At 48.5% G+C, this 24,029-nt stretch overlaps 3 protein-coding genes across 3 annotated transcripts; 2 read left to right on the forward strand and 1 right to left on the reverse strand.

Annotated features, from left to right (window-relative positions):
- The first annotated feature begins 1,887 nt into the window (after nucleotides 1-1,887).
- Nucleotides 1,888-7,108, forward strand: LOC112895343 (protein MICRORCHIDIA 6-like). Its single transcript, XM_025963297.1, has 17 exons — nucleotides 1,888-2,879; nucleotides 2,972-3,046; nucleotides 3,130-3,164; nucleotides 3,248-3,329; nucleotides 3,592-3,681; nucleotides 3,770-3,845; nucleotides 3,931-4,009; nucleotides 4,101-4,235; nucleotides 4,467-4,565; nucleotides 4,788-4,889; nucleotides 4,960-5,106; nucleotides 5,242-5,334; nucleotides 5,444-5,607; nucleotides 5,717-6,158; nucleotides 6,275-6,351; nucleotides 6,443-6,485; nucleotides 6,615-7,108. The coding sequence occupies exons 1-17, from the start codon at nucleotides 2,492-2,494 to the stop codon at nucleotides 6,726-6,728; spliced, it is 2,241 nt and encodes a 746-aa protein (XP_025819082.1). The 5' UTR covers nucleotides 1,888-2,491; the 3' UTR covers nucleotides 6,729-7,108.
- A 127-nt stretch (nucleotides 7,109-7,235) lies between these two features.
- On the forward strand, nucleotides 7,236-9,469 carry LOC112895344. Its single transcript, XM_025963298.1, has 2 exons — nucleotides 7,236-8,578; nucleotides 9,321-9,469. Exon 1 carries the CDS (start codon nucleotides 7,573-7,575, stop codon nucleotides 8,569-8,571), a length of 999 nt encoding a protein of 332 aa, XP_025819083.1. The 5' UTR covers nucleotides 7,236-7,572; the 3' UTR covers nucleotides 8,572-8,578; nucleotides 9,321-9,469.
- Nucleotides 9,470-20,436: 10,967 nt separating this feature from the next.
- Nucleotides 20,437-23,153, reverse strand: LOC112895378 (metacaspase-5-like). The gene is made up of 2 exons (XM_025963331.1): nucleotides 22,613-23,153; nucleotides 20,437-21,550 (listed from the first exon to the last, which is right to left on the reverse strand). Exons 1-2 carry the CDS (start codon nucleotides 22,962-22,964, stop codon nucleotides 20,628-20,630), a joined length of 1,275 nt encoding a protein of 424 aa, XP_025819116.1. The 5' UTR covers nucleotides 22,965-23,153; the 3' UTR covers nucleotides 20,437-20,627.
- Between the last annotated feature and the right edge of the window lie 876 nt (nucleotides 23,154-24,029).

Raw genomic sequence — 24,029 nt, forward strand, 5'->3', positions numbered from 1 at the left:
TGTTCTGTGGGTAAAATACTTGTAATACCCCTGAAGGTTTGTGGGACTGTCTATATACCAAAATACTCGTACAAACCTAATATCTTCACTATTTCGCATGTAAATGTATCTTTTGAAAAGGAAAAACATTAAATTTTCTAAGTTTTTCATCCATATGGTCCACATAAATAAAACTGTAACAATTACATAAGGTAAATAGCTCATAAAATTATGATATATATCAACATAAGCTTAGTGTTTGTCAATTCTAATTATTTTCGGCCGATTCTCTGAGGTGAGTGGTAAGATGTCTGAAGTGCCCCCGAGACTGACGATATCTCATTTTTTTACTCAAGGAGATGTCAATAATTTTTTTTTATCTTGAATAGATATACAATACATTTACAAGAAATTAAAATAATAATTAGCAGCCAACCCATACATCAACTTTGCACTAATAGTCCATTAACATATCTAAAATCTAATAGTGCTAGGGCGGGGCGGGGCCGGGGCACCGGGTCGGGGCAGGGCGGGGCGGCAACGGGGCAAGGTGGCGCCTGGCGGCCCCGGGGCACCTAGGCGGGGTAGGGCAGGGCGGCGACGGACTGGGGCGCCGCCTAGGCAACAGGGTGGGGCTGGAGGCGCGGTGGGATGGGGGATGGGAATTGGACGGACGGGGGAATAGAAGCGAACCGTTTTTTTATAACCAGTGGCAGGTGCATAAGTTTTTACCCCAAAAGTCACTGAAAGCGGGGAAGAGTTGCTTTTGCATTTATACTACAGTGAAAGCTGATTTTAGGCAAAAGCACAGAGTGTTTAAACCCTTTCGTTGGCTTTTGGGTTTTGCAAAAGCAAAGCCAGGTTGAAAAGTCCAATCAAACACACCCTTAAATTATAGCTTAGATCACGGCTTATTAGTAGCCATATGTTTCATTTTATTATAATCTCATACTTCTTAGTATCTTTATAAGAACTAAAAAGATACCATAAAATTTTAGTAATATTAAAATTTTATCTTCGGGCGTGCTAAGTTGGATGCGCTAAGTATGTAAAAGTTTTCAGATTGTCTAATCTGGTGAGCAAATCTCAGTCTAATCTGATAAGATAAAATAGTTTATTATCCATGTATCTCCTCTAACCCCCCTTCCTAACCCTTTTCTACTCCTCCCCCCTCCACCCTTCCCCACCATCCGTCCCTTCTTATTAGATCTCCCACCTCTCCCCCAGTTTGTTTTATTCCGCAACTCCAGCGAGATTTGATTTCGTGTTCCATCTTTGACTACTTTCAACTCCATCTTCGGCTGGTTTATGCCCACTTCTCCAACTTCGACGAGACCCATCTTCGACCGTCGTTGACTCCATCTTCGGCTCCACGAGGTTAGCGTTCGAAGTTAGGGTTTGGTGTTAGGTTTAGAGCTTAGGTTTACCTTACCTTCTAGGTTTAAAGGGAATGACGTCGAACTAGATCTACCTTGCGGTTGTGATGGTTGATGGGAAAGGCGGCGCCACAGCAAGGGGCTCGTGGGGTGGGTTGCAAGAGGACATCGATAGGTGGTTGCGCCATGACTTGGTCGTGGACTATTATCGTGAATTTGGTGACTGGAAAATATATAGTGGAGAGTTTGATGGCACAAGCAAATTCGACGGTCGGGACGACATACAGTGGGGAATTCGATGATGAAAGTGAAGAGATCGAGAAGAAGCCTAAGTTGTTGATCTAGATCTGGAGGCTAAACAATAAAAGTCAATTTGTAACAACCAATTTTACAAATTTCTGGCATGTTGTTATGAATTTGGCACTCATTTGGTTGGTATCTAATGATTTCTAGAATTTTGCATGCGTTAAATTTTGGTCGCACACCAGAGTTTTGGGTAGCCAAACAAAACACTCCCTCGGCTAGTCGGCTTCTCGCCACGCCGCGCTTTGCGCCGGCGATACGCTTTGCCTTCGCCCCCACCCGCCGCCACTTGCATTCCCTCCACCTCCACCTGTACGTCCGGGTGCCCGGGTGCTGGTGCTCGAGAGCACTGTTGCTTGCAATTTGCCAACGCTGAGCCGCCTGCAAATGGTGCCGCCACCTGAAGTGGTCGACGATGTTGGGCACACTGTCACAACTGCTTCGCGAGTCGCGACACCGAGCACGCCTTAGAGCATTCTGGCATCGCACTGTGGCTCCGACCGTGGTGACAGCGCGGTTGCCGGGAAGTTCGTGCAGCGTTGCGAGCCCACACAAGGGTCGTCGTGGCAGTGTTCGGGTTGACGGGCAAACCAAGAAAGGCACGCAGACAACCTGTTCGACGAAAGGCTTGAGCGGCGAGACGTTTTCATGATTTGCTTCAATTCTTTTTCTTCACTTCCAATGAATTTTCCTTTGACAAAATACTCCTGTAAATGTTTTCAGTCAGTTTATTGAAATTTCTGGTTTTAAAGAAAAAGCTTGTTGTCTTTTCGAAGCGTCGGCGTTGAAATTCTCACCATCGTCCCCATTAACCGCTCCCTCCGCTCTGGCATATGAACAGCAACCGCCCCACCGACGTGACGACGGACGCCATGGACGCGCAGAGGGACATCAAGCCCTTCTTGTCGCCGATCACCGCCACCCCTATCCAGCGGGGCCTCTACGGGCCCAGCACCTTTCAGGCGGCGGAGTGGCAATTGGAGCGCGGCGGCGCTCGAGTGTTAACCGGGGTGCAACCGCAAACTCTGGCGGAAGCGGCGTGCGCCCTCAACCGGCCAGCTTCGGAGCTGTCGGGTGGCATCGGCGATCGGACCAGCTGCGCCGACGAGGCATTCGAGGGCACCTCGGTTCGTCGTCCTTGCCCTGCACCACGGTTCAGCAGGAAGTTCTGGAGCGCCGGCGATTACGATGCGGGGGCCGGGAGCTCTGCGCCACAGCCGAGTATGCCGCAATGCTGAAGTATTTCGTGCAAATTTTGTAACTTCTTCGTACTGCGCCTAACACTCGACGTTGCCCACTTTGCTCTGTTGCAGCTGTGCAGAATCGCATGTGTGTTCACCCTGAATTTCTCCACTCCAACGCGACTTCGCATAAATGGCCATTTGGAGGTAAGATTTTGTGTGCAGACTTTTTCCAGACTACAATCTTACAGTTACATTGTGTATTTACACTCAGCTTTGCCTTGTTACAGCCGTGGCAGAGTTGTTGGACAACGCGGTAGATGAGGTAATAAAACAGCTTTATTGTTTCATTTCACGCTTTGATTATTCATGGTTGAATATGTGATTGGATTATGTTTTGTTAAGCAGATTGAAACTGGTGGTGCTACAAAAATATTGGTGGACAAAGTCATCAACAACCGCAACGGATCACCAGCTTTGCTAGTTCAAGGTTCTGATAACTACCATGCTATATTCTTGTTTCCTTCACTTAATCTGACAACATTTTGAAGTAGCATTTGTTCTGGATAATAAAGAACTAAAACATGAACTTGCAAAGCCTCCTGATCCTTTTTTTTATGGAATTTGTATGAACTAGAGAGTCTGGTCAATGCTTGCACCGTAATGAAATTGCATTTGAAAATCTGGAATGCCATGTCTCCTAGTTGAAATTGATGGAGTGCAAATATTCTGGTTACCAACTTACCATACAGATGATGGTGGAGGCATGAATCCTGATTCCTTGAGGCGTTGCATGAGCTTTGGATTTTCAGAGAAACAATCAGGATCTTCGATTGGACAATGTATTGCCTACTAACTCTGTTTTATAATCAGCTAGTCATCGCCCAAAAACTGCATGACTAACATTTTTGCATTTACCACTCTGATCAGATGGAAATGGATTTAAGACTAGCACAATGCGGCTCGGGGCAGATGTTATTGTTTTCACCCGTTGCACAAAGAGTGGGTACAAACTCACTCATATTTCTTTCCTTCTGCAAACTACTTTTCTTTCTCAGTTGAAATAATGCCAAGATATTGGTTGGTTTCAGTGGGCCTACTCAATCAATTGGTCTCCTCTCTTACACTTTCTTGGTGGAAACTGGCCAGACAGATGTTGTAGTTCCTGTGGTATGCTGTGTGAATTTATTTTTGTTTTTCGCACAAGACATTGCGTATGCACCACTTTCTTTGTTTCTGATGATATGTTTTGTCTTTTTAGGTGGATTACAAATGCAATCTATTAAGAGGACAAACTACACGATTGGAGCGACATGGTTCAGAGCACTTTTCCTCAAATTTGTCAGTGTTGTTGAAATGGTCCCCTTTTGCAACAGAAGAAGAGTTATTGCAGAATGTATGATCATTCATTCCATGTCTAGAGATACAATATTTAATTTACTCTAAGAAGAAACTACGCTGCTAAATTGACTAACTTAGACCTTAATGAAGCTACAAGTTGGGCAGATTCCTTGCTATTTGGAAATGCATTTTAGGTGTAACTAGTACAATCTCATCTAGTATTTATTAGTAACGTAGAGCCTATCCAAAATGCTAATGGTTGTTTTAATCCGTGGTTGATGAACAGTTCAGCAACATTGGCCCACATGGCACCAAGATTATAGTGTTCAATTTGTGGTCCAATGATGACGGTAACTTGGAGCTTGACTTTGACACAAATCCAGAGGTAACCATCAGATATCTCACTTGAATGATTTCGCGTAATTATAGTGTTAAAGTGACATCCTTAACTCTGAATTTATAATTGACTTCTGTTGGACAACTGTTAACATTAATCTAAAACTAGCCTTAAACTTTGCCTTGTCTTGTTGATTCTTTTTGAAAAAGGATTTTGTTTACGTTGCACATTGTTACAGTGCTTTCTTCTTGCTGTTTATTTGTATTTCAGGATATTATGATTAGTGGTGCACCAAAACCAGAAGAGATTAGTAACGCTGTGAAAAGGACTAATGAGAATCATTTGGCTAATCGACTGCGCTATTCTCTTAGGGTCAGTATCATATGGTTGGCCACTCCTGCACAATACACATGAGTTCGGTTGCTGACATATCATTCTGCAGGTCTACACTTCTGTCTTGTATCTGCAGCTACCAGATTACTTCAGGATTATACTTCGAGGGCAAGAAGTTAAGCGTCATAGCATTGCTGCTGACATTATATATCCTGAATGCATCAGTTATAAACCTCAAATTTGCGGAAGACAAGAGGTTTGTCTGAAATAAGAACAACCTTTTGTTAGCTTCACAACATTTCTCGCTTGCTTACTCTTACATATGTGTAGTTTCAATAGTCAATACTCTTGTTCTCATTTCTCCATTTTTCACTTGCTTTGATTGATTCAGGCTGAGGTTATTACGACCATTGGATTCTTAAATGGCACTCCAACAATTAGCGTGCATGGATTTAATATCTATCATAGGAATCGCCTTATTTTGGTGAGCTTCTGATCGCTTACCTTCATTCACTTTGTTTGATGATGCATAAACATAAAAATAAAGTTCACATAATCTAACCATTTTTTCAAAAAAAATCTATGTATTGCAGCCGTTTCATCGAGCTCTGAGTTCCGCAAGCAGTAAAGGTAGAGGCGTTGTTGGAGTACTTGAGGTAGACTTCATCAAGCCGACTCACGACAAACAGGACTTTGAGAAGTCACAGCTGTTTCAGAGGCTGGTGAACCGCTTGAGAGACATGACTACCGAGTACTGGTACGTTACAGGTTCTGTCTCCATGCATGATAGTTGTTTCCTCCAAATCTAGTGTGCACCAAGGCTTGCTTCGGCCCAATGATCAACATGCAATGTTTCGGTTCCTCAGGGATATTTATTGTCACAAGATTGGATATGCGAAAACGCCACGCATGCGTGCGGCTCCCATTCCCCCTCGTCCTCCAGCAATGCTGCCAATAGAGAATGGTGCTGCTGGACCATCAGAGTGGAGTGCACCTGCACCTGCAGTTTCAGTGCCACCCTCGAGACCCCAGGGCACCTGCGTGAATGCAGTTCCAATTGCTTTTGCACACCCTAGTTTTGGCTCAGCACCTGCCGGAACAGCGGGTGTTGCACCAAGAGGACCTACTGGTTACTCCCCGTCAGACTCACAGACCATGCAAGTCAACCAGAGGACCTCATCTTCCTTGGCTCCTGGCACTGATTTGGTAGGAAAAAGAAAACGGGGGAATGACGATGCTGCTCTGACGGTTTCGTCTAAAAAGCAGGCCACGGATGATTTGGTCGGCAGCAGCTCCGCTGGTGATCAGGTTAGTGCGAAGAATCATGCTGCTCGTCCATGCTACCCCGCTTCTGCTCTCTGTCACCCTAATCAAACTATGCAATATCCGTTGTATGGAAAGCTAATGCCTCTGGACGGGCACAGGTATGCCAGTATATGGGAGATCGAGAGCTGAGGGAGTTTTCCTTCTTGAAGATGGAGAATCGGATGCTCCGTGAAGAGTGAGTCCGGCATCGGTCTTACTTTCATTTCACCCTATAGTGATATTGGGCAAAGATGTAACTGCTTTTTTTTTTGCGTTATGTGGTGTAGGTGCTCACAATTTGAGATGCAAGAGAAGGAGCTACTGCTGAAGGTAATTTCTCCGCCCACCCTGCGTGGTTGTCATTCGTTAGCACTGTAGCGCAGAACTGGGCGTCCAAACCGATTTGCACCGTGCTGACGAACCTGACGAACTTTGATTTGATCTGCTCGTGCCGAACAGGAACAGAATCTGCAGATCCAGATTGAGCAGGCGAAGGAGCAGTACAAGAGGCTGCTGGATGAGTACAACGTCTCGGTGGCAGAGGCTCCGGCACCGACACGAATCAAACGATAGGCGTCCTCGTTTTCTGAAGTCACCCCGACCCCGCCGCGCGATTTGGTCGTGCTCGAGCTCTCTTGGACATGTGGACATGGACATATTCAGCGTGCCAGAGAACCGAGCGCGCAAGCAAGCAGCCAAACACCGTGCTCGACGCGGGCGGTGCTTCTGGAGCGCGCACCCGTCAGGCCTGGTGTTTCTTCTCCGTGGTTGCAATGCGTCGAGGAACTTCGAGTACTAAAAGAAACTGGTGGTCTTGTGCGTAGACGGTTGCTCGATGAGATTGAGATGTGCTGAACTGCTGATGCTTTATTTGTGAAATTCAGAAACTGGGATGTAAAATGGCAAAAATTGACAGACTGCCACTTCCCTCCCAGATTGGTTTGGTTGCTGTAGAGATGGTTGTGGTGACCCACGAAGCGAAGCGCTCGTGGACCGTGGTTTACTCTCGCAAGATACTTAACGTTGAAGTCACCCGTTGCCACTTTAAAGGCAACCGCATCCGCGTAGCGACGACGACCCCCGTCCCGGCTCTGATCCGAGCACCGCCCGCCCGCCCGCCGGCTGGCCGCACGCACTCGACACGCGGTCCGCCACGGCCATTCCACGGCGGATCTCCACCCAACTCCTCCATCCCCTTCCACCAATTCCACCGGCCGTGTGTTCCTCCGCCTACCACTACCAGCCGCGGCACACCGCCCCTCCTCGCGCCTGGAACCCCGCCGGATTTCCCCAAACCCAGCTGACGGCCGGACCCCGCGGACCACCGCCAAATCTCCCCCCACCAAATCAGCCGGGCCAGCCGGGGCCGACGCGACGCTATCCGCGGCCGCTGCAGCCGCAGCCGCAGCCGCCTGAGATGGAGCTGGCGTCGAGCGACCTCGCGACGCTGGGCGCGGCGGAGCTGGTCCGCGCCTCCGCCTCGATCCCGCGCGCGGCGCCGCGCACCTTCGCGCTCCTCACCGCCTGCCTCGTCTTCCCGCTCTCCTTCGCCGTGCTCGCGCACTCCCTCTTCACCCACCCCGTCGTGCGCCGCATCCAGAGCGCCGGCTCCGGCGCCCGCTCCGCGCAGTGGCTCGAGCTCTTCGCCTACCAGTTCCTCTACCTCATCGTCCTCTTCACCTTCTCCCTCCTCTCCACCGCCGCCGCCGTCTTCACCGTCGCCTCGCTCTACGCCAGCAAGCCCGCCTCCATCTCCGCCTCGCTCACCGCGCTGCCCCCAATCCTGCCCCGCCTCCTCCGCACCTTCCTCTGGGTCTCCCTCCTCATGCTCGCCTACCACCTCGTCTTCGCCCTCGCCGTCCTCCTCCTCATCGTCATCTTCATCCCCAACGGCGCCTCCGAGTCCACCCCTCCCTCCATCTCCTTCGTCCTCTTCCTCATCGTCGTCGTCTTCGTCTTCCTCGGGATCCACGTCTACATCTCCGCGCTCTGGCACCTCGCCAGCGTCATCTCCGTGCTCGAGCCGGTCTGCGGGCTCGCCGCCATGGCCAAGAGCAAGCAGCTGCTCCAGGGGCGCACCGGCATCGCCGCCACCCTCGTTGTCTCCTACTTCGCGATCTGCGGCGTCACCTCGTTGCTCTTCCGTGCCGCCGTCGTGAAGGGTCGCGGCGAGGAGGGGAGCTTCGGCCTGGCCTTGCCCGGGCGGCTGCTCGTCGGCGCCGTGCTGGTGTGCGTCCTTGTCTGTGTCAATTTGCTGGGATTGCTGGTGCAGAGCGTGTTCTACTACGCTTGCAAGGCCTTCCACAACCAGGAGATTGACAGGTCCGCATTGTACGAGCACCTCGGAGGGTACCTTGGGGAGTACGTCCCGCTCAAGAGCAATATCCAGATGGAGAACCTTGAGGTTGGAGCTTAGAGGAAGGGTAAGCTGCTCACCTCTTTGCTTCATACTAGCGGTGTCTGGTGAATCTGGCTCAAACGAAGACTGCTTTTCTAGGAGCTACTTATTTCTCCTGTTGCTCGTTCAGTGTAGTAGTTCTGTAGCTTGTAATCTGTAAGAGATAGTGGGCAGTATGGAACCACTGTGCGGAATGCAACAGAGATGTATGAACAAGGTTATCTTTCGTCTGGCAAAACCGTGTCCTTGTTTACCTAGCTTGCCTGCGAGTCTTGCTATTGCTATTGATGTTGACTGTGATTGGTGGTTCTAAGGTTGAAGAGCAGAGGTTAGCAGTGTATAGCTGGTTTTTCTTTGCTAATGTCTGCCAGACTGCTGGTGCTCTTGATCTACTTGGCAGAATATCTTTCTTTCAAGTGTCTAGTAACACTTTAGAAACAAATTATGTGGAAATGATGCTGATTATATTGATATATTCTAGACAAACTGTACATCATGATCATTGTTTTTCTTTCAGGCTTTCTGTAACTGTTGTCTGAATATGTTTCTGAAACATTCATGTGAAATCTATGTTCTGTTGGTTCTTATTCTGTATATTATTACCTTTGATCATGTTCTGCTTATACTTCATTTGAATATTAAGAACCAGCATCATGCTTTCCATTGTTACATCAGGAAGCAAAACCTTACTGAAATTGAGAACTTTACTCTAATTTCAGAGATGCTAGGTCTTGGTTAACTTGTATACTGGTCCTCTGTTTGTGCAGGATTTATTTTTCCGTAATTTTCAACCTTCCTGGTATTACAAACTTTGTAGTTAGTGTTAGGCCTTTCTCGTTGGTAAACTATATCTGGACTCGGATGAATGTTGTTATGAAAACGATACTGCCATTCACATGGAGCTTTAAGTGAAAAGCACAGATCACTAGTTTTCTGTGAAGCAATATAAGTGATTGCTGACCAATCAGATACTCCTATATCCGATCACATCCTTCAGGAAAGAGATTGCCACTAGATGAATCATTTGATGCACAATTTGTTGCCACTGCTTTATTCTTAAAGATGATAAAACTTTGTGCTTCCTGCAATGTAGTCACATTTATAGTGGGAACACAGTGTACTTATTTATGTAATCGCTACTATGTAATCTTGGAACTCTTCTCTCTTCTTCTCTCTTAAATGGCATGGCAGAGCTCCTGCCCCTTTTTCACAAAAAAAAAAGTGGGAACACAGTGTATTACCATTGTGCTGCTTTTGCCATAGTTGATAGTTTGGAGTATATCATTTAACTTTCTACAGGACTCTAGTCTATAGGTATATGTTTGTCTGTTGTAATTTGTTGCTGCTGTGTCAGAATGCAACACCCATGTGATGATGGGGCCTGAAATGCCGTCTTGTTTTGCTCACTGAAGTAAAATGTCCATGTGGCCGTCCTGCATTTGCAGTTTCTTCTTGTATCGGACTTCTCTGCTAAAACGAATGATTTCTTTGTTTCCTTCTGCGTATGCTGATGATGAAGCTCTAGTCACTTGTCCCGAATTAACAGTTGATGACTTCTGGTCTTTTGGTTGTTCCTACCTCCATGTCTGTCATCCCTTGTCGCGCTTTACAGCCTATTCGAAAAGAAAAAGACCAGAAGCTGCATTGCGAGATTGCGAGGTTAGAGCATCTCCACCAAATTATTTATTTTTCTCCCTAATACTAAATGAAAGGTGCTCAAGCAAATTACCAATTCCATCATCGATACCAATTTTTTTTATTGCCAAAATATAACTTCCTCTTGCTCAAATGTAGGTGGATTCCTCCCTGCACCCTATCCATTGAGTAATCTACTATAGCACTCACAAAAAAAAATACAAAAAGTGTTATTGGCAATGGAGAGGGAAAATATAAAATAAAAAAGTGTTATTAGCAATTGAGAGAGAAGATATATAGGATGTAGAAGATGAGTAGTCTGCTGGAAATGCTCTTAGTATGGAGCCAAATGAAATGTGCTGATATTTCCATATTCGGTTGGACTTTTGTCAGTTAACGTTAATTGAATTTTGCACCTAGATTCTCAGATTCACGTCTGAAACCGCCTATCAGAAAAGCAAATCTAAGCAGTCACAGTACGGCGAACTTTCTCAAGAATCGACAGAAATGTTCCTCGTATTGAAGTACTGTGCAACGACATGATGTCAGAAAACACAGTACTAGCAGATTGTTCGAGCAATTCCAGGAAATCTCAGAAATATCACACTCTTTAGCCTTTAAGATCTCAAGCCATTCTACAGAAACTGAAAGAAATCGCAAAATGTTCTCAACGTTTCAATGTAGCGTGGCAGCGCTGGAACTAAGCTTCGTCCAGCGCAACTACTTCTGGGAGTTCCTTCCCTTCCAGCAACTCCAAACTCGCACCACCCCCAGTTGATGTGTGGCTCGTAGCGTCGGCAACTCCTACGTTCTCAACAGCTGCAACGGAGTCACCAGTCACCACTTCCAATTATTGTAGTGACGCCCTTGCCACTAAGCTCTGCTAACTTATTTGCCATTGCCTGCAGAAGAGTGTTCAAGGTCAAGTTTTCTTGCACACAATTTCCTCAAAAAACAGCATAGCAGAATGAGTGGAGCGTACCTGTATACCTGATCCTTGTGCGATCCGGCCACGAGTAGAAGGGAGGAGGCCGAGAGCAGAGCGACGATGAGGAGGGACGCCAGGTGGCCAGCATAGCAAAGCATCCTCGAAGTTTCCAGATCCCTTCGGCGCGTCGCTGGACATCAGCACCGCGCGCTCCGGGCGACGGCGGGATAGAAAGCGGCGGCGCGGGCCCGAGACGAAGCAAAGGCGACACGCGCCACGCTCGCTTGGGGCAGAGTGAGGGGCGGCGGGAACCCGGTCGCCCGAGCAGAGAGGTTCGGCGACGGGAGACGCTTCGCTTGGGCTGCCGGCGAGCGTGGCGACGACTGGGGATGCGAGTCAGGTAGAAGGAAGACGAGGTACACAAGAGACGGCGACGCCCGGCGTCAGGCGGAGCTCCGGGCGGGTATCGACGGGCGGACGATTGGATGGCGATTCGGCGGGATCCAAATATTTACAAAAGAAAAAATAAAGTCTATTTTACTCTTTTCAACAATCTATTTTATTTGCTGAACTTCCGAGCAAAATTTAAAATTAATTTATCTCCCCAACAATTCTAATTAGTTCAATCTATCCTATAATAATATTTTTTTTCTCCGTGTACGAATTAAATTGTAAGTTCAAATTTTATAAGTGGATAGAGAACATAATGTCATATGTTAAAAAATATATTAAATTTTTTTTATAATTATTTTCATAATTTGAAAATATTTAACACAAAATTTATCATAAAAATACAATTCTGGATGAAAAAAATTATATAGTATTTTTCTAGTATAGGGCATCATATTATAAGTTACATTGCAAAATTTAAAGTTTAAATTCCACTTGTAAGTGAAGAAATAAAAAGGAAAAATCTCATTGGAGGTAGATTAGACTAATTGAAATAGTTTGGGGTAGTAACTTGAGCCTAAATTTTATTTATGCGTTAAGTGGATAAAATAAATTGTTGAGGGAAGTAAAATGGACCTTTTTCTTTACAAAATACTCTCTACATTTTACACATAGTCTTCTAATTTGAATCGCGATTAAATGATAATTTGGATCGCTCGATCTGATTATTTCCATAAAAGTACCCCATATTTTCACATAAGCCCCTAGTGCGGGTCGTCTCTCCCCATCCATCCAGCGCCGCCCGCCGCCCGCCGTTGCCGCCATCGTCCCAGAGCCGCAAAGCTTCGTGCTGCCCACTAGACATCTTCTGAAGATCTAGATAATTATCGCTAAGCTTTCCGCCCATCTACACCTGCAGCCATATCTGTCCGGACGCTAGGCGCGCACGGCTGAGCTCGCACCGGCCGGGCATGGCGAAGCTCCGGCGGTGGAGCGGTGGCAGTCCCGAGACGTAACTGCGGAGATATCACACCCGCTCGCCCTCCTACAGGGCCGGTACGGATGCCGGCCGCCACCTGAACGGAAGAGCGCTCCAGCTGATATGGCAGCAGGTCAGGTTCAACTTAGTTTCTGTGAGCTTTGGAACTCCTCGTCAGACTGGCCGTCAATCATCGCGAGATGGAGACTGTTCCTCCGAAGCATGAGAGGTTCAGGATCTGCAGTTTTCCCCCCTCTTAGAGCTGCTTAGTGGTGGTATCTCAAGACATTCGATCAGGCATTATTGTGCAAGTGATACTGAAGATGAACCGGCCAAAATGCTGGGTCCAATTCTGAATGTTCTATTCTACTTCTGATTTGTGAAAGAGAGATCACAAGCGTGTGAAGATGTACTTGAGAGAATGGGAATCTAACCACTGATTGGTATTGTTACCCACTTATTATTCCCTTAACCACTTTTTCCCAAAAGATGATTGTTTCATGAACAAAGTTTCTGATCCTTTTATAGGCTTGCATGTATCAACAACATACTGCATCCCAAGTCAGACAGGGAGAACGGTATGGTGCTTTCTTTATGCCTGCAGGAAGGAACTAATGAACTATGACCATGGTCTCAAAAAAAAATGAAGAACTATAACCATCAGGTTCGTTTGTATTTAGTTGTTCATATTTACCTTCCCCTCTTCTATTATTTACCACTAAATGCATTTTAAATTCTGCAAAAGATTTTTTTTTTTTGCTGCTGATCCAGAGCTTCTGAATTATTAGGCAGACAGCTGCTCCTTCACATTTCTTTTTCCAGTTTTCTGTTCTGAGAACTCGTGACGAGTGCCAACCCTGGAAGTGCTCGAACGCCTGAGTTGCCCAACTGCGACTGATGGACCACGCCGCGGGCAGTTCACGCAGGTGCTCGCTTCAAGGATGTCGCCTGCGAACCAACGCCGCTGCGAACCAAGTCTGTGCGATGCGCCGGAGGCGCCCATGGTGAGGTCGTCTTCTTCCATCGCATTACCATCGCAGGCGGTTCATCATTCATCATTCACCAACAAATGAAGCAGAGAGGCACTTCTTGTAATCTTGTTGCCGGAATCTGGACCGTCGTATGGGGCTCCGACCACCCTCGGTCCTCCATGCAATCTGGGCGGCTGCGAGGTCCCCGGAGGGAAGAAGAGGGTAGACGGGACGCCCGGCATCCGGCGGCGGCGAGCCGCGAAAGACTGGATGATGATCCGGGATTTTTAAAAACAGCCCTAAGTATTTGCAGATAAGCCCCTAATTTGGATCGCGACTATAGATCGCGATCCGAATATTTATAAAAGTACCTCTTCTGTTTACAAATAGAACCCTGAATTTGGCCGAATATTTGCAAAAGATACCCCCAATATTTTCATATAGGCCCCTAGACGGGTCGTCTCCTCCCCCAACCGTTCAGCGCCTCCCGCGCTGCCGCCGTCGACCCCGCCCGCCATGCCATCCGGAGCCACGCGACTAAGCTCCCATAAACCTTGCATGACGAGCTTCGGCGGTGCTGGATCCGAGACGCTTTTGTGGGGATTCCACACCCACTCGGCCTCCGATGGGGCTGCTTGCGATGCTGCCCGCCAGTGCCAGCAAGGGCCGCCTGGTGGCAAGAAGTGCAGAGGCTACTCGCTGAAATGCTGCTCACATGACAGCTAGTCATATTCAACATTTCATCGCCCTCGGGTTGTGCCTGATCCGGCGAGGTGAACATCAATCATGGCGAGAAAGAGATTGTTTCCCTGCGGTGCAGGTGCATCATTACGACTTTGCGAGGTCGACCATCTGCAGCGAGGCGCTGTGGTGTCTGGTCGAAGCAACGGACACAGTGGTTTGCTGAGCTCATATTCTGGATTTGTCAGAAGCCTGAAGGCCATGTTTCGTTTCTGATTTGCGACGAGAGAGTGTATATTCAGAGGGTAAGCATGTCTGTATGAATATGGGCATACACCTGAAAAGTTGCAAGATTCTGACTATTGTCGACAGGAACATATTTGTGATTCTTTAGCTCAGTGATGAAATAAAACTTCGCCATTCCAGTGATTTCTCAGTGTACTCGATGGTGTGCTATTACTTTCCGCTTACATGTACATCTTGAATCCAAGTTTGACAACAATGCTTTGTCCTGCAGATATTGCAAAAGATTAAGTTTCAGGGCATTAGTTGATATACAAAGTTCAGATCAACCACACCTTGTGCCAAGATGTTCAAGCTTCCCACCCTCAATCCCCTGTATGCTGCTTGAGAGATAAATGTCACGCGGTGGAATCCTCTGAAGCCATGGCAACTCACCGTGTGTGTTCTGGCTAAGATGCCACTACGCAACTGACCTAGGGTTATGGTCCTAGGATCTAAGCATGCTAAAATCTAGATAATTCACAATTTCTGATGTATAAACTTATAGAGTATGGGAATGTGATTAAAATTGTAAAGTAGAAAAAAGTCACCAGATAATCAGAGAATAAGTTTTGAAACACCATGTATTGATGCAAAAACATTTTTTTAGACCATTCAGATTTCATCAGAAAGTACTACATGAGAAGCAAAAGCCTATATCGATTACTGAAGTTGCAAAAGTGTACCAGTAAACATTTCCAGTACATAACTGCTGCTTCCAGTGGACAAGAGAAACATTGAGCTAATGTAGCAAAAACATAGACAACACACCTTGTACAGAAAAATATAATTACAATACATGGGAACATAAGGACAAATGTAGTTCTGAAAGGATATTGGTACTATCAACTTGCTGCAGTTTAAACAAGCAAAACCTTATTACTTAATAGTCTCTTACCGGGGGCAGTGTGAATACAAGCTAATTGTCCCGATAATTTTACAGGTTATGCCAGACCTAGAGATACGAAACTGCGCACAAGGCGTACATATTTTAAGATATGGAATGAGATATGGTCCACGTCCTACACCAATTAATTATAACTGCTCGTACAGGAGTAATACTAGTCGGAACAGAAGCAAACTACCCGAGTACGAGTAGTACTCGGGTAGGACCTCCTAAGCTAGTATCGAGCTAGGACTTCCATGTAATTCTATCCCCCTAGACTATATAAGAGCGGGCAAAGACTCCCTCCAAACATTACATCATCTAAGGCAATACAAACCACCACACAGGACGTAGGGTATTACCCTCTTAGCGGTCCGAATCTGTTTAAAGTTTCGTGTTCCTTGTACCTTCGAATTCTTGATCTCGACAATACCCCACCTGCAATCTACCACGCCGAGGATATCCTTCGTTGAGCTGAACACCGACGGATTACAGAACAACAAGCTAAAAGTTGCTGTTTACCTACCACATTGAGTAGCCTTCATTATCGCAGCACCCATGAGTGGCAGTTTAGAGCAGATAGCTGCTAGTGTGTGAATTTAAACAATAAAAGATTAATATACAAAACTCTGCAACAATGCTGTGCACGGAAGTAAACAAGCAGCATAAAATCTCATGATTTAAACTAGTAGGGGCTTGCCCCTCCTGTTTCCCTCAAAAAAAAAATCTCATGATTTATAAATGCAACATGCACTATGGAAAAATATAGTTTCGTTGTTAATAGATCTTAATCGAAACGTTCTGACCATACGTGTGATTACCCTGATAGCTGTTAATGCTCCACTAACAATAAGGAGGATAGTTATTTGTAATCTTGTACTGTTTTAAGGAGTATTGAGATATTTGGATATGTTAAATTTCTTAAACAATTTCTGCAGCCCCGGAGCCAGCTACTGAATTGGAAGGGGAAGTCACTTCTCCTTAAAAAAACTAAGAATTTGTTAACTTGCTGTTCAGCTGTTGACCTGTTCTGAACATGTTTGGACCCCCTGCAAGTCTGTCTGAAACTGCACTCCGCAGGAGGCAGCAACTGTGCGTACGAGAATGTGGTGGACCACGCCGCCGGCTAGTTCACATCCGAGGGCGTCGCCTCTGACCCCACACTGCCCCGCTCCAAGCCCGTACGCTGCGCCGGCGATGCCCACGGCGAGGCCGTCTTCTTCCATCGCGGGCAGCTCAGGATTCATAATATGGAAACCAACCAATGAAGCAGAGATGCATTTCTTGTAATCTTGTCAGACGGAATCCCGACCGCCCCTTGGGGCTCTGACCACCCTCGGTCCAGGGGAGCTGGGCAGCCGCGAGGTCCCAAGGAGGAAGAAGAGATATACACGGGACGTCCGGCGAGCTGCGGTGGCGGACTGGATCGTGCTCCGGGATTTTCTAGAAATAGCCCTGTATATTTTTATATAGCCCCCTGAACTGGATCGCGATTACGTTCATGCGTATATTTACAAAATACACCCTAACGTTTACATATAACACCCTAGTTTGGATCGCGATTAGTAATCGCGATCCGAATATTTGCAAAAATACCCATTACTTTGCATATAGACCCCTGGTTGGGGTCGTCTCCTCCTCTCACCTTGGCGCCATTGCTAATGAGGTGCTTGATGGTGGGGATGGCAGAGCGGAACGCGAGTGTCGTCGGTGATGTTCTGACTGTCATCGAGGGGCACGTTGAGGCCGGCGCGCACCAGCACGCGCTTCCCCTCAAGGTCCGCGGCGGCGAGGTCGCCCACGCTCTTCTTAGCCATCGTCGCCGAGGGAAGCAGAGCCTAGAGAGCGCGCAGGCAGGAACGCGGCGGCGAGACCCGCTCGGCGCAACGTCGCGGTGGCGGTGGCGGCCGGGCGAGCCAGGGAGAAAGAGGCCGCCGCCGCCGCCGCCATGGGCAAGGAGCGGGGCGAGGAGTTGGAGGGAGGAGTTTGCGGAGGCCGGGCGGGACCTTCGCCGATCGCCGCCGCGTGAACATTCACGACTGGTGAAGGGAGGAGGCAGGCAAGTCCGAGCCGCCGAGGGAAAGGGGGAGACTGGTCTGGGATTTTTTAGAATAAATCCAGAGTTTATTCCGTCCTGGCCGTTGAAGCAAAAACAGAGGGCCTTGGTTGTTCACGATGAAAGTTTCTAGAAATAAAAATTCGAGTACTAATGGCCCAGGTGAATAGATGTGCTTGCCGGCCAGCCCACCACTTGCCCACTACGACGAACGCTGATCTGGCTTGGCCCAGGTAGCTTCGTCATCGCGCGGAAGGTTGTATCCGAGTCGGTGCACAACACACCGTGCCACGGTCGGAGACGGTCTCACGGAGCATAAACCATCGTTGATCAAAAGGTTCTTGGCGTGATTCGCTGGCGTTTGCATCTCCATCAGCATCGACGGAGTGGAGATCCAGCGAGTCCCCGCTACCGCCGCGGATCTCTGCCGGCATCTGCACGCAACCGGGCGCCGCCCCGGCATGGCGGATCACCACCCTCTGCGGCGGTGGAAGCGCTTCCTCGCGGCCTTCGGCGCGATCGACGCCGCGATCGAGGCCGCCGGGCCGGGCGCCTCCCGCGACGAGTTCCGGCGCGCGCGGTGCGGCGTCGTGGAGAGGCTCTGCGACGCGTCGGACGAGGACGAGAGGGACGAGCTGTGCCGGGACCTCGACCGCGCGATGGTCCAGTCGCTCCTGACGCTGCAGGCGGTCCCGGTCGCGCCGGCGACGCTGGCGAGGACGGAGCTCGTCCCCGCGGTCCGCGCCCTGAGGAGGCACGAATGCGATCGGGTCCGCGCCCTAGCGAGCGACATCGTGTGCGGGTGGAGGGCGGCGGTGGAGGGCGACCTCGTGAAGGTCAGAGCGGCCTCGGACAAGCTCGCCCAAATCGTAGTTCCAGCGGAGAGGAAGACGACCCCTCCGGTCGCCACCGGCGACGCCCGCTCCGAATACGGCGCGCTGCGATCACCTCGTGGCGCGAACGCGAAGGCAGGGAACAAGGAGGTGGCGGCGCTCGCTGTCGGCACCGGGCGCAGCGAGCGTGTCGAGTCGACCAAGAGTACGTCGCAAGCAGTCACCGCCAGCGCGGGCAGCAACGTTCACCACTCGCCAACAAGGGTTCCGGAACCGGCGTCGAGCAAGAAGACGGCGCTTGCCGTTGCCACCACCGCGCGCAGCGTCCGTGTCGAGTCGACCAAGGTTTCGGTCACGACGTCCCGCGTCACCGACGACAGCTCCGGCAGCGGCGACCGTGACGTGTCCTGCATGGACGACAGGATCGAAGCGTCCAAGCGTAGGCTCCGGGAGGGCTACCGGGAGGAAGCCGACGCGAAGCGGCGGCGCAGGATCCAGGTCATCAAGGCGCCGGAGACGGCGGCGAGGCAGAGAGAGCGGAAGCAGCATCCCGTCATGAGAGAGCGGAGCCGGGTGAGGTACGCGAGCTCGGTCACGGCAGAGAGAGCGCCCTAGTTCAAGGGCTTGGTAGAGAGAGGTCCTTGGACACGGTCTGCCAACGGTGCAATCAGATAGGTGCTGTCAGCCCATGGGCCCCCACTTCTACTCAGCAGCCCGGACGCGACGGACCAGCCGAGCTCGCGCTGGTGCATGCCCGCAACGAGTTTCCTTAGCGCGTACCCGCCTGCCCGGCGTGTAACGTCCTCGGCGCACCCAGCTCATCTGTGGTTAAACACAACGGCTCACTTCGCTTATCATCTTGCGCGTCGCCAGGATAAGTCTCCTACCGTGGCCGTAGGAGAGGTAATATAACCGTGGGAGGCGTATCTGATTGCACAGGTCCCTTGCAGATCGAGGCCATGGCGAGCGACAGCCTCCGCGTGTTCCTGGTCCTCCTCGTCGCGCAGGCCTGCCTGCTCGTGGCGATGGCGGCGTCGGCGGTGCACGGCAGCCCGGGGCCCGGGCATGGGCCGGTGGCCGTGGAGACGACGCCTGCGTGCTGCCTCTACCACCCCGACTGCTGCCAGGTCGACGCCGACGCCGGCGCCAAGCCCTGACCCCGTGGGTTGCCGTCTCTCCTCCCGGTGTTCTAGCGTGATCAGTAGCAGTAGGGTGATAGAGATTATTGTTTGGATGCACGGATGCAGTGCTGAACTATTGATGTTTTAGCTCCGTCATTATACTGATCGCTTGCATAATAAAATGGGATTGATGAGTTTGATTTTCAGGTCAGGTTGTGTGCTTATGCTCAGTTCTTTCTGCAGCTCGTTTTTGTCATCTGAATATAAATCCTGTGACCGAGCGAGAAAAAAATGTGGTTTTCACTTGTTCTGGAGGTTTTGTTTTGAAAGAGAAGTTCTGACTTGCATTCTATACTTGTGGATTGCAGTTCTCAAGATTTCGCTAATCATGCTATGCTTTTCTGTTATGCTGCTGGAATACATCACCATTTCGCTTTCCTCGTCCTTATGATTTTGGCCGACGATGTGAACGTGGTTCGGCTGATCGAAGTGGAGACTTGTATTTTCTGTTGCTGTAGGTAGTTTTAGCTGTTTTATTTACTTTCTTGCTTGGCTATCTTTTTTTCTATTTTTTTCTGCTATAACAACAAAACATGCACAGTCTCATGCTCTTCATCCAAGAAAAAAAAATCCCCGTGATCTCCATAACAGCAATTTGCAATCTGTGACTTTGAGTAATCCAGCACGTGAGTAACTCTCCGTGAGAACGCATAGTCTCTAATTTTGCAGACTTGATGTCAATAGAGGAGCTTCTTTGTTCATTTCTGCAAACAGGGTTTACTCCCTATACGGGAGAAGTCTAAATTACAGGGAAATAGTGACGATTGACGTGTTTTACAGGCAAAACTAGAAACATAGCTAAAGTTATCAAGCAAACAAGAACCAGCATCAGGTATATGCATCCATATATTATTTTACACAAAGAAAAATATAGGACATGACAAATAGTAATCGTAAGTAACCTATAAATGAACAAAAGCTGGAACACAACTTAAAAGCTAAAAAAAGAGAGGCTGGAACTGGAACCATCATCAGAATTGATGTGAACTACCTTTACTAGGATAACAGGAACATAGGAAAACTGATATATATTAGTGAAGCTTACAGTTTGATACACCTCATGATACAGATATACATATTATTCTTATATATATATATATATATATAATAGGGCCTTTCTCATAGTTATTTCAGTATCCACAAGCAACATTAACACCAGCACATAATTGACATACCAAGGCAAACAAGGAAAATTTCAACCTCTCATGCACAGCTCAACTCAAAAGGTGGAAAGAAAATACTGTAACATGTTTTAGCATATGAAAGCCACATGAACATTCTCATCACCGCAGTAAAGCCCAGGCTGCTGAGTGTACCCTTGCTTAGACAGTATCTCACGTGCTTTCATCACTAGATCCTTGTTTGTCACCTTCCCGTGCTTGCCTGCAAGAATAGTTTGTATAGCATTGCTGAGAGCACCAAATGAGACACCCTGCGGCGTGGTTGCATCGGCAGATGTCTGGTTGGTTTGGCACCCACTTATCAGAATGCCATTGTTGGGTGCCCAGGCCTTAGTCCCGGCATACACCTCATCAACACTGTGAACCTCTTGCTCTATGGCTGGCTTGAAAGCTTCCTCCTCATTGCCTTCAAGCTTAGCCTTCAGGAACTCCTGAGCAAGGGCACCAACCATGCCCATGACACCACCACCACCACCATGCTCACCTGACTGGCCCTGATGGAACTTTCCGAGCATGACTTTCATGAACTTCTTTATCTTTGGGCTTGCATCATCACCAAAGATGTTGAATAGTGTCATCCGGATTGAACCTACATTAATGTCATCCTTTCCGGTTTGTTCCTTGAGCATTTCTATCAGCGTTGATAGTGGCAGGGAGCGGTTTTTGATACGGCCATTCCCACTCGGCTGTTCCGAAGCCTCATCCTGGTCGTCACCTCCATGGTGGCTATGGCCACGGCGGCTATGAGGGATGTGGATTCCCTCAGACTCGAACGCATCACGGACAGTCTCCTTGAGGAATGACCGGAAGCTGCTGCCAGAACCAGAATCAGGTCGCTCTTCAGGTTCACGGGACTGGGTCTTATTCTGCCTGGTGCTATTACCTATCTGCTCCTTAGCACTGTCCAGTAGGCCACCACTGTGGCATGAGTCAGAAACTATGGTAAATAGGCAGCCATCAGGGACCTTCTGCACAAGCTCCCTAAAATCCTGATCTGCAGAACGCATGAATGTTAGGAACTTTGGTAAGTGCCAGCCTTTGTTTGGACTGATCATCACAAGAATTCTATTTTCCAAATAATACAAAAATTAACATTGAAGAGATGGTTCAGGGATGAGAGTGAAATTAATGAAGTAAAAAAGATGCAAGGCATCCTAGCAAATTGACAGCAGGGACGCATCATCTTAAGTGCAATATGAAAACCCCATTTTCGACAGAAAAAATAGTGATAACAGATATGGCGCATGCTAAAAACTGGGTACCTAAATCAGGCAAGCGCATTTCCATCATCCTTAAGTAAAAATATGTGGCATTTGTGGCAAGAGTTCGCTTAGACTTGAATAGAACTAATTATATTTCACCGACCCTAAATGTCCAAGTATTTATCACCTTGTTTCAAGTTTTTTTGAACAACTGAGACAGCTTTTGCTCAATTGAAACAAAAAAATCAAGACAAAAAATTGATTAAAAGTTGATATTGCCTCCCAATTGTCACCTCATGTACCGAATCCTTGCATCATAATATGTGCACGGTAAAACAACAAAAAGGGCAAATAACATAATGCAGCCAAGTTCCGGTAGTAACAGTTTCAGCTGTTTAACTGAGTCCTGGTTTATGTTAGTCTAAGGTTTTTCTTCAGAACTACCGTGGTCCTAAATTCAGTCATATCATTCATTTTTGATGTTACAGTCATACCATTCTAATTGGTACGCATTATTAAAACCGGATGCATTTAGATTTGCCGCAGCGCAAAGAGACCAATGGAAGCCTAACAAATCTTTAGCAAGTTTTCATTCAAATCACAAAGTAGCAACCAGCAATACGATGTAATGCAATTAAGTTTTTAGACTGCCAACATTCCAATCCTAGAACAGATCCACATCAAGTAGGCGTTGACCAATCTCTTCCACGATTGGATTCACATCTCAAGGCAGTAAGGCAACGGATTACTTGCTAATCCTACCGCTTCACCATTTCCTGATCACTTCAATTAAAAAAAAAGAGGGAAAAAACGAAGCACGCAGGGGAAGAAGGTTAATGGATCCCCGATCGCACCTGTGATGAGGTTCATGTCGCATGGCACGATGCACTCGTCGTAGCCGGTGTCGTCGTGCTGGCCGGTCTCGGCGGGCAGCCGCGTGCCGTGCCCACTGTAGTGGAAGAAGAGGAAGTCCCCGGGGCGGGCGTCCGCGACGAGACGGGCGAGGGCGCGGCGGATGTTGACCCCCGTGGGCTGCGGCCCCGAGCGGTCCTTGTCGGAGAGGACCCGGATGTCGTCCTCGTCGAAGCCGAAGCGGTCGACGAGGCAGCGGTGCATGCGGTCGACGTCGTTGTGGCAGCCCTTGAGCTCGGCCTTGGTGCCCGGGTAGTTGATCCCCACCAGGAGCGCGCGCTTGCGGCCGCCCATCGCGCGCCTTCACGCCGGCCGCCCTGGATCTGTCGTCGCCGGTGGGGGTGGTGGCCGGAGCCGAGGAGCAGCGGGCGCGGGATTCGTCGGTCGGTGGTGGTCGGGGAAATGGCCTGGCCTCTTCTGGTGGCGCGTCGCGTCAGTGCCGATCGATTGGCCTCTTGCGTTTCCGATCTGACTCGTGGGGGCTCGGGATTGGTGCGGGGCCCCGGGTGGCAAAATATTTCGCCGCGTCCACTGGATTATTGCAGGCTACCTGGTTGGCTGCCGTCAGCGCGTCGACGCAGGTTCTTTTGGCCCTGGCATTGTCATGGTGTAGGTCGCTGGCTGATAGCGACCTGATTGTGTGTCGGCCGCAGGTTTACTACACAACTCGTAGCGTAGCAGGTCTACCGAATCAAATTTTGATCATGCCGTCTCATCCGGTTTAGCCATCGAACCTGTGCCGATAAAAGGCGTTACCTATGGTTAAATTTTGGAGATTCTGAGATGGGAACGGCAAATAAGTCCTCTCTCCCTGTAGATTGGTCATGGTTTTTTTTAAAAAAACGTCTTCTGGTCTTGTGGTGAAGACGCAGAACTTCTGGAGAATTCATGACTGATGAGTTGTTGATTTCCTGCAGAAAGTTGGTGCGGACAGCATGTAGTATCCGAATTTTGAACTGAAGCACGGGTGTGATTCTCCAGCGAATACCTATCATGGGTTCATGACAGATTGCCCATGGTTGCTACTTAGTAGTTGCTTGATGAATGAAACTCACAATTGAGACATGAAAACTGTGGACACAGGTATCGGCAAGCAAGGCAAAAGTAGGACTGGATCCTGATCCTCTCAATGCACCTGTGAATGAATCATTGATTCAGCTTTCCCCTGGATCCCTTTAACATTTTGACTTTGGATTGTGCCTTTTCTTCTATCGCTGGTGCAGTCGCGGAGAACACATCTCCTAGATGTGAGGAAGCTTGCAGGTAAAAATTGATCCACCGGAACGGTACTGCCCATCATCTTTAGTGGAAGTGTGTGTGAGAAGTGAGATGGATGGATGTGTGGCTTTGTTCTTATTT

The sequence above is a fragment of the Panicum hallii genome, chromosome 5, assembly GCF_002211085.1.
Source record: "Panicum hallii strain FIL2 chromosome 5, PHallii_v3.1, whole genome shotgun sequence".
NCBI lineage: Eukaryota > Viridiplantae > Streptophyta > Magnoliopsida > Poales > Poaceae > Panicum > Panicum hallii.

Coding starts and splice junctions, on each gene's coding strand:
- LOC112895343 (XM_025963297.1), top strand. CDS start 2,492: ATGAACAGCAACCGCCCCACCGACGTGACGACGGACGCCATGGACGCG. Junction 4,890..4,959: donor GACTGCGCTATTCTCTTAGG/GTCAGTATCATA, acceptor ATCATTCTGCAG/GTCTACACTTCTGTCTTGTA. Junction 5,107..5,241: donor AAATTTGCGGAAGACAAGAG/GTTTGTCTGAAA, acceptor TGATTGATTCAG/GCTGAGGTTATTACGACCAT.
- LOC112895344 (XM_025963298.1), top strand. CDS start 7,573: ATGGAGCTGGCGTCGAGCGACCTCGCGACGCTGGGCGCGGCGGAGCTG.
- LOC112895378 (XM_025963331.1), bottom strand. CDS start 22,964: ATGGGCGGCCGCAAGCGCGCGCTCCTGGTGGGGATCAACTACCCGGGC. Junction 21,551..22,612: donor CGACATGAACCTCATCACAG/GTGCGATCGGGG, acceptor TGCGTTCTGCAG/ATCAGGATTTTAGGGAGCTT.